Source organism: Pseudophryne corroboree, chromosome 7, assembly GCF_028390025.1.
Source record: "Pseudophryne corroboree isolate aPseCor3 chromosome 7, aPseCor3.hap2, whole genome shotgun sequence".
Taxonomy (NCBI): Eukaryota; Metazoa; Chordata; class Amphibia; order Anura; family Myobatrachidae; genus Pseudophryne; species Pseudophryne corroboree.
Window position 1 is genome coordinate 507221165 of NC_086450.1, and position 17802 is coordinate 507238966.

General features: G+C 46.8%; 1 protein-coding gene across 10 annotated transcripts in view; it reads left to right on the top strand.

Moving 5' to 3' along the window:
• LOC134945852 (uncharacterized) overlaps nucleotides 1-17802 on the top strand; it is a 154711-nt gene that overhangs the window by 9684 nt on the left and 127225 nt on the right. For all 10 annotated transcript variants that reach the window (XM_063935385.1, XM_063935384.1, XM_063935382.1 and 7 more), the window contains exons 2-5: nucleotides 10353-10682; nucleotides 12600-12899; nucleotides 16555-16839; nucleotides 17293-17400. In XM_063935385.1, the coding sequence (XP_063791455.1) occupies nucleotides 10353-10682; nucleotides 12600-12899; nucleotides 16555-16839; nucleotides 17293-17400 (1023 nt within the window). The remainder of the gene's footprint in view (nucleotides 1-10352; nucleotides 10683-12599; nucleotides 12900-16554; nucleotides 16840-17292; nucleotides 17401-17802) is intronic.

Consider the following 17802-nt stretch of genomic DNA (forward strand, 5'->3'; position numbering starts at 1 on the left):
ACAGTAGAGCACCTTATACACATAATGCCACACATTAGTAATGCCTTTATACACATAATACCACAGTAGATCACCTTATACACATAATGCCACACATTAGTAATGCCTTTATACACATAATACCACAGTAATGCCCCTTACACATATGACACACATTATTAATGCCATTATACACATAATGACAAATATAATGCTTCTTACACATATTCCGAACACTATTGCACAATTAACCTACGCACACAGCACTCACATGGCCGCTAACACTGTGACCTCTGCCTCTGCTTGGATATAGATGTGTCCTCATACATCTTGCCCCAATATGCCCGTCCAGCTCTGCTAACGTTGGGCACCTTTTTTTGCAGAAAATGCTACTTATTTTCATTGCTATGTAACTAGCAAGCGCAAGCAGATTCTGCTGATTAAAATGATAATTAGCATGCCTATATTCTTTGTGCAACAGTGGCTGTATCTGCATACAAAATGCATTGTTACAGTGTATTCCTGGAAATCATTGTAACGTAGCATTTGGTGTGCAGACACAGCCGCAGTCACACAGAATATAGGCATGCCACATATCATTTTAATCAGCAGAATCTGCTTGTGCCCCTAGGCATTCCAAATACCCTAGGCATTTACCTATGCCTAGGACCGGCTCTGCTCACCCGCATTGGCTTTGAGTCCCACTGGCTCCCAGCAGGGTGGGTGGGTGGTCCTGCTTTACGCTCACTTCCTATTGACTTGGGCACGGTGGGGAGATACTACAGGAAATTGCGTGTCCGTGGAGAGGGGGTGGAGCCAATATGACGTTATTTTATGATAATGACTCCAATAGTCTGGCCACGCCCTAATGAGCTGCCATCTGCATAGACGGGAATAATGATGGAAACTGCATATCCCTCCTACTGAGGCATGAAGAGGCCCATGGAACAAACTAAGGAAGCATTAGGTGGAGCCCTTGCTTAAAACGGGGGAGACATGGGCTCGCAGATTCACAGCATGTTATGTTATGGCAGAGGGGAGGATGTCACATTGCAGATCTGGTTCAGACGGGCATTTCAGCATCATGTGACTGTGGTTACCATAGTAGTCTGTGAAATTCTTCAGGAATCTAAATCATTAATAGCAACCTGAAATATACAAACTAGGGAATATTTGTTTTAATTTGCTCTCTTAATTATGTAACTCTTCTTTCCCCTGTATAAAACTAGCCCTATTACTTGTCCTGTTCTGTTTATTTTCTGTAGTACAATAGGGCAGCGGTGATGTCTATTCCTGACGGCTGTCGGCTATATTTTTCAGCTGCAAGTAAAAAGTGCTTTGAAAAGGGCATCAGGCAAAATTCTGCCTGACCCACCTGGTTAGGTGAATCCTGTATATAGCAGCGGGAAACTCAGTCCTACCACTGTTGCCTGTGTCTATTAGGCAGACTTGTGGCAAAGGTGTACCTCATACCTCCTACAGGCGCAGGCCTCCAGTGCCTGCTAACTCTTTTTAGCAGTGGAATAGAAGACCACTGACTGACCACATTTGTTTTACAAAGACATTTTGATTCTTTAAAACAAAAAAAAGAGAAAATGCAGACGCACACTGTAAATACTAGACACTGCTAATCATAATAACTACAATAAACCAGCTATTTTGGGGCATCATATTGTAACACTTAATCTAACACTTTTTCAGCACCTATTATTTTTTTTAACTAATGTAACACTTATTTTCTCTTACATCCTAGAGGATGCTGGGGTCCATATTAGTACCATGGGGTATAGACGGGTCCACCAGGAGCCATTGGCACTTAATAGTGTGGGCTGGCTCCTCCCTCTATGCCCCTCCTACCAGACTCAGTTTAGAAAATGTGCCCGGAGGAGTCGGTCACAGCTAGGGAGCTCTACAGAGCTTTCTTAGTAAAAGTTTATTTTAGAGGTTTTTATTTTACAGGGAGGCTGCTGGCAACAGCCTCCCTGCTTCGTGGGACTGAGTGGGAGGAGAGTAGTGTCCGCCCTGCGGGGTCTGACCCACTATATCCGCTGACAGGACACTGAGCTCCTGAGGGGATTGATCACTCCCCGCCACAGGGGAACGCTCACCCTGGCAGCATGCAGCCACCCCATTACAGAGCCAGAAGATTGGTGGCGAGTGAGTCATCGGCCCCCTGGCAAGCGGGGAGCCGATGTGAAGATTGGGGCAACAAGGTATGGAGCGCACTACTAACTGCGCTTCGGGGCTCAGCGGTACATGGTGCGGCACTGTGAGGGACGCCCGGAGCCGTAGCCTACACCCTATACTGACCACAAAGCCTGTCGGGGTCCCTGGATCTCAGCCAGCAGCAAAATCCTCAGGCCAGTATAGTCTTCAAGAGCGGGAAGACAGCGCCATTAAGGGGGCGGGGCTTCTCAGCGCCATTTTCCTGCCTGCAGCTGCCTGTGAAGAGCAGTCCCTCCAGAGCAACTCCAGCTATCTTTACGGTACCAGGGGGGTTTAGAAGGGGGGGAGGCTATATATAGACTGTCACCTATTAAGGGGCACAGTCAGCGCTGGTTAAGGGTCTCCCTATACTTGTAATAGCGCTGTGTGTGGGTTGGCTCCAATGTCTGTGTCTCTCTGCCATTCTTGGGGGGGAACTCTGTCTACCCTTTACCCTGTGTGTATGTTGGGTGTGTGGGTTTGCTAACAGCCGTGTCTAGAGACTCTGTCTCGTATGCTGCAGAGGATATGTCTTCTCAGGAAGATCCCATTCCATGTAATCAGGATTGCACTGTTGTAGCACAGATCCCGGCTAGGGAACCAGAGTGGTTTGCCTCTATTAAAGAGGTTATTTCTCAGATTTCGGAGAGGGTTGCACAGACTGAGAATGCTACTCAGGTATTGCAGTCCTCTATGGCAGTATGGTCCGATTCTGTTCCCTCGGATTCCCCTGCGGTACACTCTCAGAAACGTGCTCTTGCCCAAATTACGCAGGATGACACGGATACCGATTCTGACACGGCAGACGGTGATGGGGATGTGTTGCGGGGGACGGCATCACTTGCTAAGGGGGTGCAGTTGATGATTGAGGCCATGAGAGATGTGTTAAATATTACTGACGCAACTCCTGAGCAGGTTGAGGAGGCCTACTTCACTGACAATAAGAAAACCTCGCTAACCTTCCTTACATCTAAGGAATTAAATGCTATATTTGAAAAATCCTGGGAAAACCCATAGAAAAAATTCCAGATCCCTAACAGGGTTCTGGTTGCTTTTCCCTTCCCGGAGGAGGACAGGAAAAAATGAGAGACCCTGCCTATTGTTGACGCGTCTGTCTCCAGGCTGTCAAAGCAGGTGGTCTTACCTGTCCCGGGATCCACCGCGTTGAAAGATCCGGCGGATCGCAAGGTTGATGCTACGCTCAAATCCATTTACACGGCTTCAGAGGCGATACTGCAGCCTACTATTGCCTGTGCATGGATTTCGAAAGCAATAGCAAAGTGGTCAAGCACTCTGCAGGAGCAGAGAAAAAGGTCCAGCGCTCATGGGTTCATACTATCATTCCAATAAACATATTCAGAGCCGGTAAATATATATATTAAAAAACAATTTGTTTTTATTTATACTTATGATAACATCTGTAGTTGATAATCTTAAAATATTGAATATACTTTATATAATAAATTAATACAATAAATTAATACTATTACTTGCTGGCCAGCGGTTGTATTATTGGCAAGAAAAAATCTGCTTCCCTCTGTGGGGAGTATTGTGTTACAGAGGCTGTGTTGTAACACTATCAATATTGGCAACTTGGTATCAGTTCATATAGTAACTGTTGCACGTGAGTGGTATAGTGGCTGCAGACGGAGTTTGAATGTATCCGATTACCTCCTTTGTAGATTCAGCGGTGTGGTCCTGCCCCGTTGTGCCGAGCGTCCTCGGCAATAATAGATATGTCTGCGGGGGTTGCCTTTTGTTTTCACCGGCTGTAAATTATTCCACGGGAGGATGGATGTAAAGCCGTTCTGCTGGTGGAGCCGCCACCAGCAGAACGGCTTTACATCCATCCTCCCGTGGAATAATTTACAGGCGGTGAAAACAAAAGGCAACCCCCGCAGACATATCTATTATTGCCGAGGACGCTCGGCACAACGGGGCAGGACCACACCGCTGAATCTACAAAGGAGGTAATCGGATACATTCAAACTCCGTCTGCAGCCACTATACCACTCACGTGCAACAGTTACTATATGAACTGATACCAAGTTGCCAATATTGATAGTGTTACAACACAGCCTCTGTAACACAATACTCCCCACAGAGGGAAGCAGATTTTTTCTTGCCAATAATACAACCGCTGGCCAGCAAGTAATAGTATTAATTTATTGTATTAATTTATTATATAAAGTATATTCAATATTTTAAGATTATCAACTACAGATGTTATCATAAGTATAAATAAAAACAAATTGTTTTTTAATATATATATTTACCGGCTCTGAATATGTTTATTGGAATGATAGTATGAACCCATGAGCGCTGGACCTTTTTCTCTGTTGTCCTTTATCATTTAAATTAGGGGTGTATACAGCCCCTTGAGTCAAGCGAACGTGGGCTCAACCATTATTATTTAAAGAATAATAATCTATTCTATACTGACACAGGCGCTTCATATATTTTCTTCTTTTTTTTGTTCTAACTCTGCAGGAGCACTTGACCACAATGGATAAGGGTGATGTTGATTTGTTTTTACGTAATATACAGGATTCTGGGGGGTTTATGGTAGAATCCCTGAAGGATCTGGGTTCCATGGCTGTGGGGATCTCCTCCATGTCCGTCTCGGCTCGCAGGGGTCTATGGCTGCGCCAATGGTCTGCGGACGTGGAATTCAGGAAAAGTGTGGAGAACCTACCCTACACAGGTCAAGCTCTTTTTCGGGAGGTGTTGGATGCGTGGATTGCCACGGCTACCGCGGGTAAGTCTCCTTTTCTTCCCTCAGCTGCACCAGGTACAAAGAAACCTTTTTCTCCCCACACGTCACAGTCCTTTCGGCCCGCTAGGACTAGAAAGAACAAGCCCTCTCACAACTTCTTTAGAGATGGTCGTGCCAAATCCAAAAAACCTGCAGGTTCCCAGGACCAGAAGCCTGCTTCTGGTGCCTCAAAGTCCTCAGCATGACGGTGGACCGCACAGCCTGGTGGTCGGTCAGGTGGGAGCGAGACTCCGGCATTTCAGCCACATCAGGGTATCGTCCGGCCTGGATCCCTCGGTATAGGGTATTGTGTACCGGGAATACAGACTGGAGTTTCAAACGCTTCCACCTCACCGATTCTTCAAATCAGGTTTGCCAGCTTTGCCAGCAGACAGAGCTATTCTACTGGACGCTATCTGAAAATTGGTATTGTCGGAGGTCATTGTTCCAGTTCCACCTCATCAGTTAAACAAAGGTTACTATTCGAACTTTTTTGTGGTACCGAAGCCGGATGGTTCGGTCAGGCCAATTCTGAACTTAAAATCGTTAAACCCTTATCTCAGGGAGTTCAAATTCAAAATGGAGTCTTTGAGAGCGGTTATCTCAGGACTGGCAGAGGGGGAGTTCCTGGTGTCCCTGGACATCAAGGATGCGTACCTCCACATTCTGATTTGGTCGCTACATCAGGCTTATCTCAGGTTTGCACTGTTAGACGCTCACTATCAATTTCAAGCACTGCCATTCGGTCTTTCCACTGCACCGAGGGTCTTCACCAAGGTGATGGCGGAGATGATGGTTCTCCTCCGCAAGCAGGGGGTGAACATCATTCCATATCTGGACGACCTGCTGATCAAGGCATCGTCCAGGGAGAATTTGTTAAGGTCCATTGCTCTCACGACGCATCTGCTCAGGGAGCACGGTTGGATCCTGAACCTTCCAAAGTCTCATCTAGAGCCGACAAGGAGGCTGTCTTTCCTGGGGATGATCCTCGACATGGAGGTGCAGAGGGTGTTTCCACCGGTGGAGAAAGAGTTGGTGATACAAACAATGGTCCGGGATGTCTTGAAGCCTGCCCGGGTATCGGTTCATCAGTGCATCCGCCTTCTGGGGAAGATGGTTGCCTCCTACGAGGCTCTGCAGTACGGAAGGTTTCATGCTCGGTACTTTCAACTAGATCTCCTGGACCAGTGGTCGGGATCTCACCTACACATGCACATGAGGATACGTCTGTTGCCGAAAGCAAGGATTTCACTCCTCTGGTGGCTGCAACTACCTCACCTTCTGGAGGGCCGAAGGTTCGAAGTTCAGGACTGGATCCTTCTAACCACGGATGCAAGTTTCAGAGATTGGGGAGCAGTCGCTCAAGGGAAAACCTTCTAAGGTAGGTGGTCAAGTCAGGAATCCTTTCCAATAAACATCTTGAAGCTAAGAGCCGTATACAACGGCCTTCTTCAAGCAGCACACCTTCTGCAGGATCGGGCTGTTCAGGTGCAGTCGGACAACGTGACCACAGTGGCCTACATAAACCGACAAGGCGGAACGAAGAGCAGGGCTGCAATGTCAGAGGTGACAAGAATTCTCCTCTGGGCAGAAAGGCACGCAGTGGCGATGTCAGCAATCTTCATTCCGGGAGTGGAAACTGGGTAGCGGACTTCCTCAGCAGACACGATCTCCATCCAGGAGAGTGGGGCCTCCACCCAGAGGTGTTCGAGGAGGTAACGGGTTGGTGGGGGGTTCCTCACATAGACATGATGGCCTCCCGCCTCAACAAGAAGCTGCGGAGGTACTGTTCCAGGTCGAGAGACCCACAAGCAGTGGCGGTGGACGTACTGGTAACACCGTGGGTGTTCCCGTCAGTGTATGTGTTCCCCCCACTTCCTCTCATTCCAAAGAGTTCTACAGCTTGTAAAAAGAACAAAGGTTCTGGCAGTCCTCATTGCTCTGGGCTGGCCAAGGAGGGCTTGGTACGCGGATCTGCTGGAACTACTGCTGGAGGTTCCAAGGCCTCTGCCTCTCCGGGAGGATCTTCTACTACAGGGGCCATTCGCTTATCAAGACTTACCACGGCTACGTTTGACGGCATGGCGGTTGAACACCATATCTTAGTTCGGAGGGTATTCCAAGCGCAGTTATTCCTACCCTGATACAGCCTAGGAAGGGAGTAACGTCTAAACATTACCATCGAATTTGGAAAAAGGATGTGTCTTGGTGTGAATCCAAGACGTTTCCTGCGGTGGAGTTTCAACTTGGACGGTTTCTCCTATTCCTGCAAGCAGGTGTGGATATGGGCCTGAGATTGGGATCCCTCAAGGTCCAGATTTCGGCTTTATCCATTTTCTTCCAGAAATAATTGGCTGCCCTCCCTGAGGTTCAGACCTTTTTGAAAGGGGTTCTGCACATTTAGCCTTCCTTAGTGGCACCGACGGCACCCTGGGATCTTGACGTGGTGTTGCAGTTACTGCAATCGGATTGGTTTGAGCCTCTACAGGAGGCTAAAGTCAAGTTTCTCACGTGGAAGGCGGTCACTTTGTTGGCCTTAGCTTCTGCGCTACGTGTGTCGGAATTGGGGGCTTTGTGCTGTAAAAGTTCCTATCTGGTCTTCCATGAAGATAGGGCGCATCTCAGGACTCGTCAACAGTTCCTTCCTAAGGTTGTGTTTGCTTTTCATATCAACCAACCTATTGTGGTGCCAGTGGCTACTGAATCCTCAATTGCTTCAAAGGCCTTGGATGTTGTGAGGGCTTTGAAGATCTATGTGAAGAGGACAGCTCGTCACAGAAAATCGGACTCTCTGTTTGTCTTGTATGATCCCAAGAACATTGTGTGTCCTGCTTCTAAGCAGACGATTTCTCGCTGGATCAGGTTCACTATCCAGCATGCATATTCTACGGCAGGATTGCCGTGTCCAAAATCTGGTAAGGCCCACTCGTAAAGTGGTTTCTTCCTGGGCGGCTGCCCGGGGTGTCTCGGCTTTGCAGCTTTGCCGAGCGGCTACTTGGTCGGGGTCGAACACGTTTGCTAAGTTTTACAGGTTCGACACTTTGGCCTCTGATGACCTCAAGTTTGGTCAAGCAGTTCTGCTGGAGCCTGCGCGCTCTCCCTCCATTCTGGGAGCTTTGGTACATCCCCATGGTACTAATATGGACCCCAGCATCCTCTAGGACGTAAGAGAAAATAGGATTTTAATTACCTACCAGTAAATCCTTTTCTCGTAGTCCGTAGGGAATACTGGGCCCCTGCCTAGCCCTTCTTTATTCTGCAGTGATTATTTGGTACTGCCTGGTTCCTAGGTAAGTTCTGCGTTCTTTACTGTTTCAGTACTGTTTCAGCTGTTGTTTGCTGAGTTTTCAGGCCTGTTGACCAGATTTGCCTTGTGTGTGTGAGCTGGTATGAATCTCGCCACTATCTGTGTATTTCCTTCTCTCGAAGTATGTCGTCTCCTCGGGCACAGTTTCTAGACTGAGTCTGGTAGGAGGGGCATAGAGGGAAGAGCCAGCCCACACTATTAAACTCTTAAAGTGCCAATGGCTCCTGGTGGACTCATCTATACCCTATGGTACTAATATGGACCCCAGCATCCTCTACGGACTACGAGAAAAGGATTTACCGGTAGGTAATTAAAATCCTATTATTACCTCTCACTTACGTAACACTCTCAACACATAGCTGCTACTTCTTATTATTACCCCTTTTCCACCTAAGTACCGGGTCAGATCCAGGATGTTTAACCCGGCTACAACCCGTGTCGGCCCGCCGTTTCCACTGCACTTCGACACGGGTTATTCCCGGGTCGGATCTCTTTCCACGTAACCCGGGTAAGCTCTGTAAAAGCTATTGATGTCACTCGTTACTCGGGTCTGAAAAAACGGGTAATGACCATTTCCATTGCACAATTACCCGGGTCATTACCGGGTTACCGTGTTCAACCCAGGTAGCTACCCGGGTAGGAATCCAGGGTTACTCAACCCGTGTTGAGCCGTTTCCACTTACTAAACACGTAGCTAGTGGAAAAAGTAACAGATTTTAACACTTAAACCTCTAACTAGTGTGATGCTTTAGGGTGGTTGGCTGGTGCTGGCCTGGAGGGTCCGGTGCCCTGGACTTGAACCTTAGGGACCCACCAGAAGCGGTCTCTTGGTCACGGTTGGTGGGCCCATATGTTTGGCCAAAATTATGCTAAGCACCTCAAATGTAATCTGTTATATTGCAGAGTCTACTATAATGATTCTTATTAGCAGTGTTTAGTATTTAAAGTGTGCACCTGCATTTTCTCTTTTTTTCTGTGGAACTACAAGTCTCAGCATGGTAGCACCTCTCATTATGTTTAGAATTAGGGTGTGCAGTCCAAGGTCCCCCATTGATTACGTGTACCCATTTTATCATTTTGAACACATTAGTATCTACAAGATGACATTTGTAGGGTACTACAGCAACGTAATACAGTTGTTCCATACAATACATAGGGGCCTATTTATCAATTATTATTTGTGGGGAATCCCCTGAAAATACCCATTTTGGGGGGTTCCTGCAAATAATCCGTTTTCCCTAACTGTACTGTGGGTGTGGATCATTGGGTCGACCCTAACTAGGTCGACAGTCATTAGGTCGCCCGCTATTGGTCGACAGTGACTAGGTCGACACCTGGATTATGTCGACACAGTCATGAGGTCGACCCGGAAAAGGTTGACATGGAAAAAGGTTGACGTTTTTTTGGTGTCGTCTTCTTTATAAAGTAACCGGGAACTCCAATCAGTGCACCGTGTCCCCTCGCATGGCGAGAGAACTTAGGCGCAGGCTACTATTCCCAATTGTAGTCCACGTGGATAGTAAAGTAAGAAAAAGGAAAAACATTAACAAAATTATTATATTTTCATGTGTCAACCTTTGCCATGTCGACCTAATGACTATGTCGACCAATAGTGGTCGACCGAATGACTGTCGATCTAAAGACTGGATACCATGTACTATATCTACAGAAGACTACAAAAATATCTGCTGAGGTCCTTTTACCTCTACAGAGCTTGACTCTGGTAGCTAAAGCCATCTGAGGATTGCGTTCACCCTTGCTAAACCTTGTTCACCCTTGTAGCCTATAGACTACACTTCACAAAAAGTACCAGGAGAGGGATATATAGAATCCCTCCCTAGCACTCACCACTGGCTCATGCAAGGTCAGCAGGCCGTTCATGCGCAGTAGTGGGATGGCCTCAGGAAGCTAAATGTAAAGTGATTACTTTACTTTTACAAATCACAAGGACGAGTTCCTCTCAAAGAACCTGTCCCTGGATGTGATGGATACACCCGGGTTGTTCTTATCCACTTGATGCCACGAATAGCGTTGATAAGAAATTATAATTATCGGGACAGAAACCTGATCATTTATAGTAATATAGATCACTTCTCACTTGTATAGGAGCAGCTCTGGAGCTGACGGTTCCGCAGACCCACAAAGCCACAATGGGGTCAGACGTGCAGATCCCCTGCTCGTTCAAAGTGAATAGACCTCCTGTCATCCGTAAAGATCTTCAAATAGTCTGGAAGTTTCAAGGGAAGGAAATCTTGAGTGTTCAAGGTACAACGGTGACAAGAGCAGATACCAGACTGTCCTACATAGACAGAACAATGGAAGGAGGCGCTAATCTGGCAATTACAAACGTAACTCTATCGGACGGCGGGATGTACACCTGTTCGGTAAGGTATGGCGCAGACCGGAACGAGAGGGAAATCAGACTAGATATTCAAGGTAAGGACGTTACAATGTATATAGTAAATTGCTTGTATAGTGATTGAGTGTATGTTTGCGGTGTTGTTGTCTTACAAGATATGCTATTAAAATTGTGGGAGGGCATGCTGGGATGTGTAGTTCTAGAACAACCAGAGGGTGGCATGTTGACTATCCCTACTATATACTATACTGTTGTATAGAAGAATTTCTAGCTGATCTCACAAGCTCCGGGTGTGCACTGCTGAAAGATGAAGAAGTACCCCACTACTAAGCAATACTTATTTCCCATAGTTTATTTCTCATAGATCCTCCTTACTGTGTTGACCGTTGTGGATCGCCACCTAACATGAGAAGCAATAAAAATAAATCTTAATTATATTCATTTGAAGCTGCAAAAGGCTGAAAAATTACAAAAGTTGCTGGAGAGTATTTACAGGCAAATATAAGTTATTTGAAGGTGAAACTCCCTTAGCAAATTTCCATATCGAATGAGACCAGCATAATCTACAGTATAGAGAGGGTCAGAAAGCCCTTGTCACCAGATGGCCTTACATCGCTGGTGTTACAGAAGCCGAGGAAGTTACTCTTTTCCTTGAGCAATGTGAGTGGGCTTACTCTGCCAATCCTGGTGTATAGTTATTCCCTTGCACTGTCAGCAACTGCCTGTTATGGGCTTCTCACTGTAGTGGAGGGGGGAGGGGGGTATTATAACTCGTCATCACCAGGTTCCTCCACTGGCACCTAGAACTTATTGTTGCACCGGGCTCCTATACCAGCACCTGTAACTTCTTTTGTCCAGTTTCCTACACCGACACCTGGAATTTCTTGTTCAACCAGGCTCCTACACAGGTTCCAAGGAACTGATTTTTCCACCAGGCTCCTACACAGGTTCCAGGAACTGCTTGTTCCACCAAGCTCCTACATCGGCACCTGGAACTGCTTGTTCCGCCAGGCTCCTACACAGGTACCAGGAACTGCTTGTTCCACCAAGCTCCTACACCGACACCTGGAACTTCTTGTTCCACCAGGCTGCTACACAGGTACCAGGAACTGCTTGTTCCACCAGTCTCCTACACAGGTACCAGGAACTTCTTTTTCCACTATGCTCCAACTCTTGCACCTGGAACTGCTTCTTCCACCAAGCTCCTATACCGGAACCTGGTAATGCTTGTTCCAACAGGTTTCTGCACCAGCACCTGGACTTCTTGTTCCACCAGGCTCCTGCATCAGCTTCTGTAACTGCTCTTGTGCTTATCAAGTCATGCTTTTGCAATAACTTCTGTTTGGTTTAGTTCCTCATTGGCCATTTACTATGGACCAGCATATTGCTTGATAGTGGGTAGAGGGCTTGAGCTTACAGACCCTGGGCTTCACCGCAGGACAGATGGAGAATGGAATAGTGTTTTGCGCTATTCTGGTGGTTACAGGAAAGAAGAAGTTACAGGCATCTTGGGAGCAGGAAATATGTTTATTTACTCCAATAAAATGTCTTAAAAAGACAGTTCCTAGCTGAAGGAGCCAGGGATATCACTGCTTATAGATGTTCTTAGAAGTTCAGATGGTTCACGCTTCACTTGATTGTCAGAGAATATACAAATCTGAGCTCACAGAGTCCTAATATACAATACTGGCACAGAATACAGAAGGATCTTATCCAGTCGTGTCCTTCTAACCAGTCCAGCAGAATGTATGTGCTGTGCATGTGCATCGTCCTGGGGTGGTTTAATAGTGGGACCAGTGGGCAGCGCCCATATTCTGCATGGCACTAGCTGCATGAAAGCCGACATAGAGAAGTGTCCTCTGAGCTACATGACGTGTAGTATGGTTCTTGGAGGACAGGATGTGTATAGACAGCTTCTCCGACAAAGTTTTAACGCAGTTTGTTACTTATCCTAACTACGTGACATATACATCTCTTATGTTCATCTGTTTCAGCTCCTCCACGGATCAGAATCACAGATAAAGCAGTTCTTACTGATAAGCAGAGTGTCCTGCACAGCACCATCACTGGGTTCTACCCTGAGGACATCGATATAAAGTGGTTGAGGGATGGGGAGATACTGAATGCGGTCACTGTGGGCAAACTTCTGAGACACCCGGATGGGACGTTCAGCGTGAATAGCTCAGTAATGATAACACCCACTAAGGAGGACAGAGAGCGGATCTTCTCCTGCAGAATCCAACATCAGTCCCTGAACGGACCTCTCCAGGAAGCCTTCAAGCTGGTGTACGGAGGTAACCTAAGCTCCCATAGGGTCTTTAGCTGTCTAGTTTGAACTTTCCGTTCTGTTTGTGGTTGACTGCACTCAAATGGACAAAACAAAAATTTACCAAAAAATTATTACCAAAAAATACTTACAAAAAAAGCCTTTAATACAATAAGTGTTAAGAGCAAACAAACTTTTGTGAATGTTATTTCTTTACTGATTTTTACAATCCTATAAACTATTAACTATGATGGCTGTGTTTATTCCACCACTTTTACTGTACATTCTCGTCAATGTTTAACCTAATAGGGGTCCAAGTACTCGTACAGGGCCTGGATTAGAGGAGGTTGCAGTTTCAGGGCCCAGAAGTCTGATTTCACATATTACTACATTTGCAGCTGGTGCACAGTTGGTCGCATCTCCCGTTTGCAGCCAAAACTGAGTCGTTTTGCAAAATGAGATTTATTTTATTTATTTGTCCGCCCACGTTTTACTTTTGCGTTTGCGACCAGTTGTGAATAAGGGCCCTCATTCCGAGTTGTTCGCTCGCAAGGCGATTTTAGCAGAGTTGCTCACGCTAAGCCGCCGCCTACTGGGAGTGTATCTTAGCATCTTAAAATTGCGAACGAGGTATTCGCAATATTGCGATTAGACACTTCTTAGCAGTTTCAGAGTAGCTTCAGACTTACTCGGCATCTGCGATCAGTTCAGTGCTTGTCGTTCCTGGTTTGACGTCACAAACACTCCCAGCGTTCGCCCAGACACTCCCCCGTTTCTCCAGCCACTCCTGCGGTTTTTCCGGAAACGGTAGCGTTTTTTCCCACACGCCCATAAAACGGCCTGTTTCCGCCCAGTAACACCCATTTCCTGTCAATCACACTACGATCGCCTGAGCGATGAAAAAGCCGTGAGTAAAAATACTAACTTCATAGCAAAATTACTTGGCGCAGTCGCAGTGCGGACATTGCGCATGCGCACTAAGCGGAAAATCGCTGCGATGCGATGAAATTTACCGAGCGAACGACTCGGAATGAGGGCCAAGGCCCGTAATGTGGTGCTCTATCTGTGGGATATAGCCACGTAAGATCAGGAGAGTGCTAGAGGCTCATCACAACTCTTGTGGCGGGGTAATGTGTTAGAATAGAAATCCCGTTCCCAGCAAGCCCTTGAAGCCATGGACATGCTGGTACATGTAGGACTACCAGAGCGTGCCGGAGCAGCGGTAGAAATATTGGCATGCCATGGCAGCCAGAGTCCGCTGGTACCTGTAATTCCAGACCTATCTGTAAATAAAGACACTGATGAAAACAATACCTCATTAGCACTCCCTAAGTCTCTTGTTTCCGTGTTTATTTAATCTAAATCCATTGGCTTCTTCTATTTTGGACTATAAATAAAAATCACTGTATCAGTGCAGTCAGTGTAGGAACCTATCAGTGTATTTATTCACAACCCATGTGGGCTCGACATGGGGAATTTTGCCCCATTCTATGTTGAGACTGGTTTCCAGTATAACAGGGTGACGCCATGCTTAGAGGGACATGTACAAAGCAGTGATAAAAGTGGAGAAGTGATCCAGTGGAGAAGTTGCCCCTGGCAACCAATCAGCAATAACATAACATTTGTAATTTGCATACTATAAAAGTATACAGAGCAGCTGATTGGTTGCCATGGGCAACTTCTCCACTGGCTCATGCCTCCACTTTTGTGACTGCTTAGTACATGTCCCCCCTAATCAGAAAATACCAGGTCTTCAGTGGGCAGTCCACACTCGTGTGTGTGTGTGTGTGTGTGTGTGTGTGTGTGTGTGTGTGTGTGTATCCATACTGTTATTCATTTTTTTTCTATCGTGGACCCAATCCAACTCTCAAGATGGGGCCATGCTAGGGTGTCAAGGGGGGAGGGAGGGGGGGGTCGCATGTGCGACTTATGCCGTGCGACTTATGCCAGACTCATAAACAGACCGATACTCAGTAAAAGAAAGCAGAATTTTACACCAACTCTAAGGGGTATATTCAATTAGGGTCGGATCCATTCCGACATGCATTTGTCGGAATGAATCCGACAACCCCTATTCAATTCCATCTCAGTTCGACTTTAAAAAAAGTCGAATTGAGATGAAACCTGTGAGCGGAGGAGAGGGGGGGAGACCAGCGGGGACAGCCGCGTGCAGACGGAGGAGAGCAGTGTTACAGCAGCGCTGCAGAAGGATGTCTCACAGCCGCCCAACCTCACGGCAGTGTCCACCCGGCTCCAGCAAGCGTGACCTCACATGCTGGAGCCGAGTGGGCGCTGGCTTGAGCAGCGTGGCTGTGACACATCCTCCTGCAGCGCTGTGCTGCAGCGCGGCTCTCCCCCGTCTCCCCGCGGCTCTCCCCCTCTAAGGTCCCTCATCTCAGCCCGACATTTTTTTTATGTTAGACTGAGATGGTCGGAAACTGGGCCAAATACTGTCTAATTTGGCCCCGTTTCCCTCAAAAGTACGTGAATCGGCAGCTATACCGCCAATACACGCACTATACAACAAGTCGAATTCCCAGACTTGTCGAATAAAAATAGCGGGGACTAAATAGGATGAATCACCATTCGACCTTAAAAAGTCGAAAGCTGCCGTCTTTTCGACAGACTGCAGCTTTCGACCCTAATTGAATATACCCCTAAGGCAGGCTGTTCGTGTGCAGCAGGTTGTGCCCACGTTTGCAGACACTTCATCGATGGTCCAGTAGCTATAAATACGTATTGTCATTGGCGGTCCAGATAGGTCTTTAAAACTAATAGTGCACCCATTCATAGTTCCACAGTAATGTCTGCATTTTAAAGCTTTTGTATTTACGGGCAGCACTGCATACAGCATACATTACACCTATCCCAGTATAGGCTGGACACTGTGGAATCCACAGTAGGGGATTGTCCCACTGTCTTTTTCCCCAAAATTGTTAGCATGTTTGGAGGGATTCCCTCCACCCACCAACCAGTGGTGAACAGGTGGCACAACAGGTGGGGGGTGAGGGTGGGGGGGGGGGGGGGGCATTCGTACTTCTGAAGGCTCTCTCCCAGACATATCCCATATAATGTGGCCACGCCCCCATATGAGAGAAGCCACGCCCTTTCTTGGGTAATGTCCTGATTTGCAATGGAGAAATGTTGTGTGGTATGTTGTAAAGATTCTTCTATTTGTAAAGAGTTCTGTATATTTAAGAAGAATATTAGTTTCTGTGGTGAAATGCGTGGTAATTTTGGGGGACATTTACTGAGCAGTGATAACAGAGGAGAAGTGAGCCAGTGGAGAAGTGGCCCCATCAACCAATCAGCAGCTCTGTATCATTTTATAGTATGCAAATTATAGCTGTTACGTTGGTGCTGATTGGTTGCCATGGACAACTTCTCCACAGGCTCACTTCTCTGCTCTTATTACTGCTTAGTAAATGTCTCCCTTAGTGCGTGGGTGGAGGGTTGTGTGGTGAGTAGCTGAACAGCCAGCACACTGGGCAAATACTTCTATGGAGTTTTTAGTGTTTAGTGGGAGGCTGGAGGGAAAAAACCCTTAAACCTGGAATCTGTCTTGGCTGTCTTTTAGCCACGAAGGGATCATATAACTACCGGCAGACAATCATATGTGCAATAGTTTCATCAACAAATGTGCCAGGAACCATCACATTGACTTGTGTATGCATTGCTTGCAGCCGTCCCGTCCATTTACATCACTTCCAAGGTATTCGAGATGCACGTGGAGCAGACATTAGTCTGTCATGTGTCCGGTTTTTACCCAGAATCCATTGCTGTGAACTGGCTGCTGAACGGGACCCTCGTGGAGAATACCAAGACCCAGAATATTGGCAGCTCGTCCGTGGAGTCGGTCTACCAATTCCTGCCCACAGATGAGAATTGGGGCAAGGAGCTCACCTGTATGGTGGAGCACGGCACACTGATCCTTCCTCTGACTGAGAGACTGTTAGTAGAGGGGCGAGGTAAGTACACATCTACTATAACTGCATTGGGAACAATTCTTCTTAGACCATGCAGCCCAGGGACCCAGTTGGCATTATGGTTTCTTATGCACTATACTAGAAATCACCAGGTCTCCTGCAGACACATGTTCTGGAAATGACAGGTTAGCTTCTACTGTAAGTTATATGGATATTAGAAGTCACCGAGCAGGCCGGTGACCACACAAGAGCGGGAGGTTGCAGGCTAAGGGCTTCTACACAGGTTACAGAGTCTGAGGTGACTTCTAATACCCATAGTAACTTGCAGTAAAGGCATTATTCCTTATATTACACACATTCTTATTGACCTCTTGACGTGGTGACATCAGAAATCACTGACCTGACAAAATAACAGGTGTGGTCAATGTAACGAGGCATCAGTAATTAGCAACAAAAATACATTATATTTCTCGTGTGTCGTTCTATTTCTTTCAGACCTGAGGGTGAAACACAAACCTTATGTGATTGTTACCGCTGTTGTGCTGGCTGGTGTGTTGGTATCTGTAATCATTGCCACACTTCTCATTAGATACAGGAAGAAACGTAAGTAACTGAAAGCTTTATTTTATTTCTTAATATCAGAGGGAAAACAGGTCTATGTGTCTAGGCAAATATGGAGGAAAGAGCGGCCTGTTTCCTCACCTCCCTCCATACTTGCATTCGAATGCTGCGCGGAGTGGCCAGGGAGGAGTTGGGGTGAAGTGTTATTAGTCATTATCATGCATCCCTATGTGCTGCTTCATCACGTCCTCCAGGAAATCCTCCATCACAGTGCGGGGAGAGGGTTCTGTCAGTCTAGCGGATCCACAGGAGCTTCCGGGCCTCACTTGAAAGTACTGTAGGAGCTGTCCTAAGGGCAGCGCTGACCAGTTTGATGCCCCCTCTTCCAATACAGGACCCTTTGTGCTAACGGGGCATGGTCTCGTGACAGTAGGTGACTGGGGA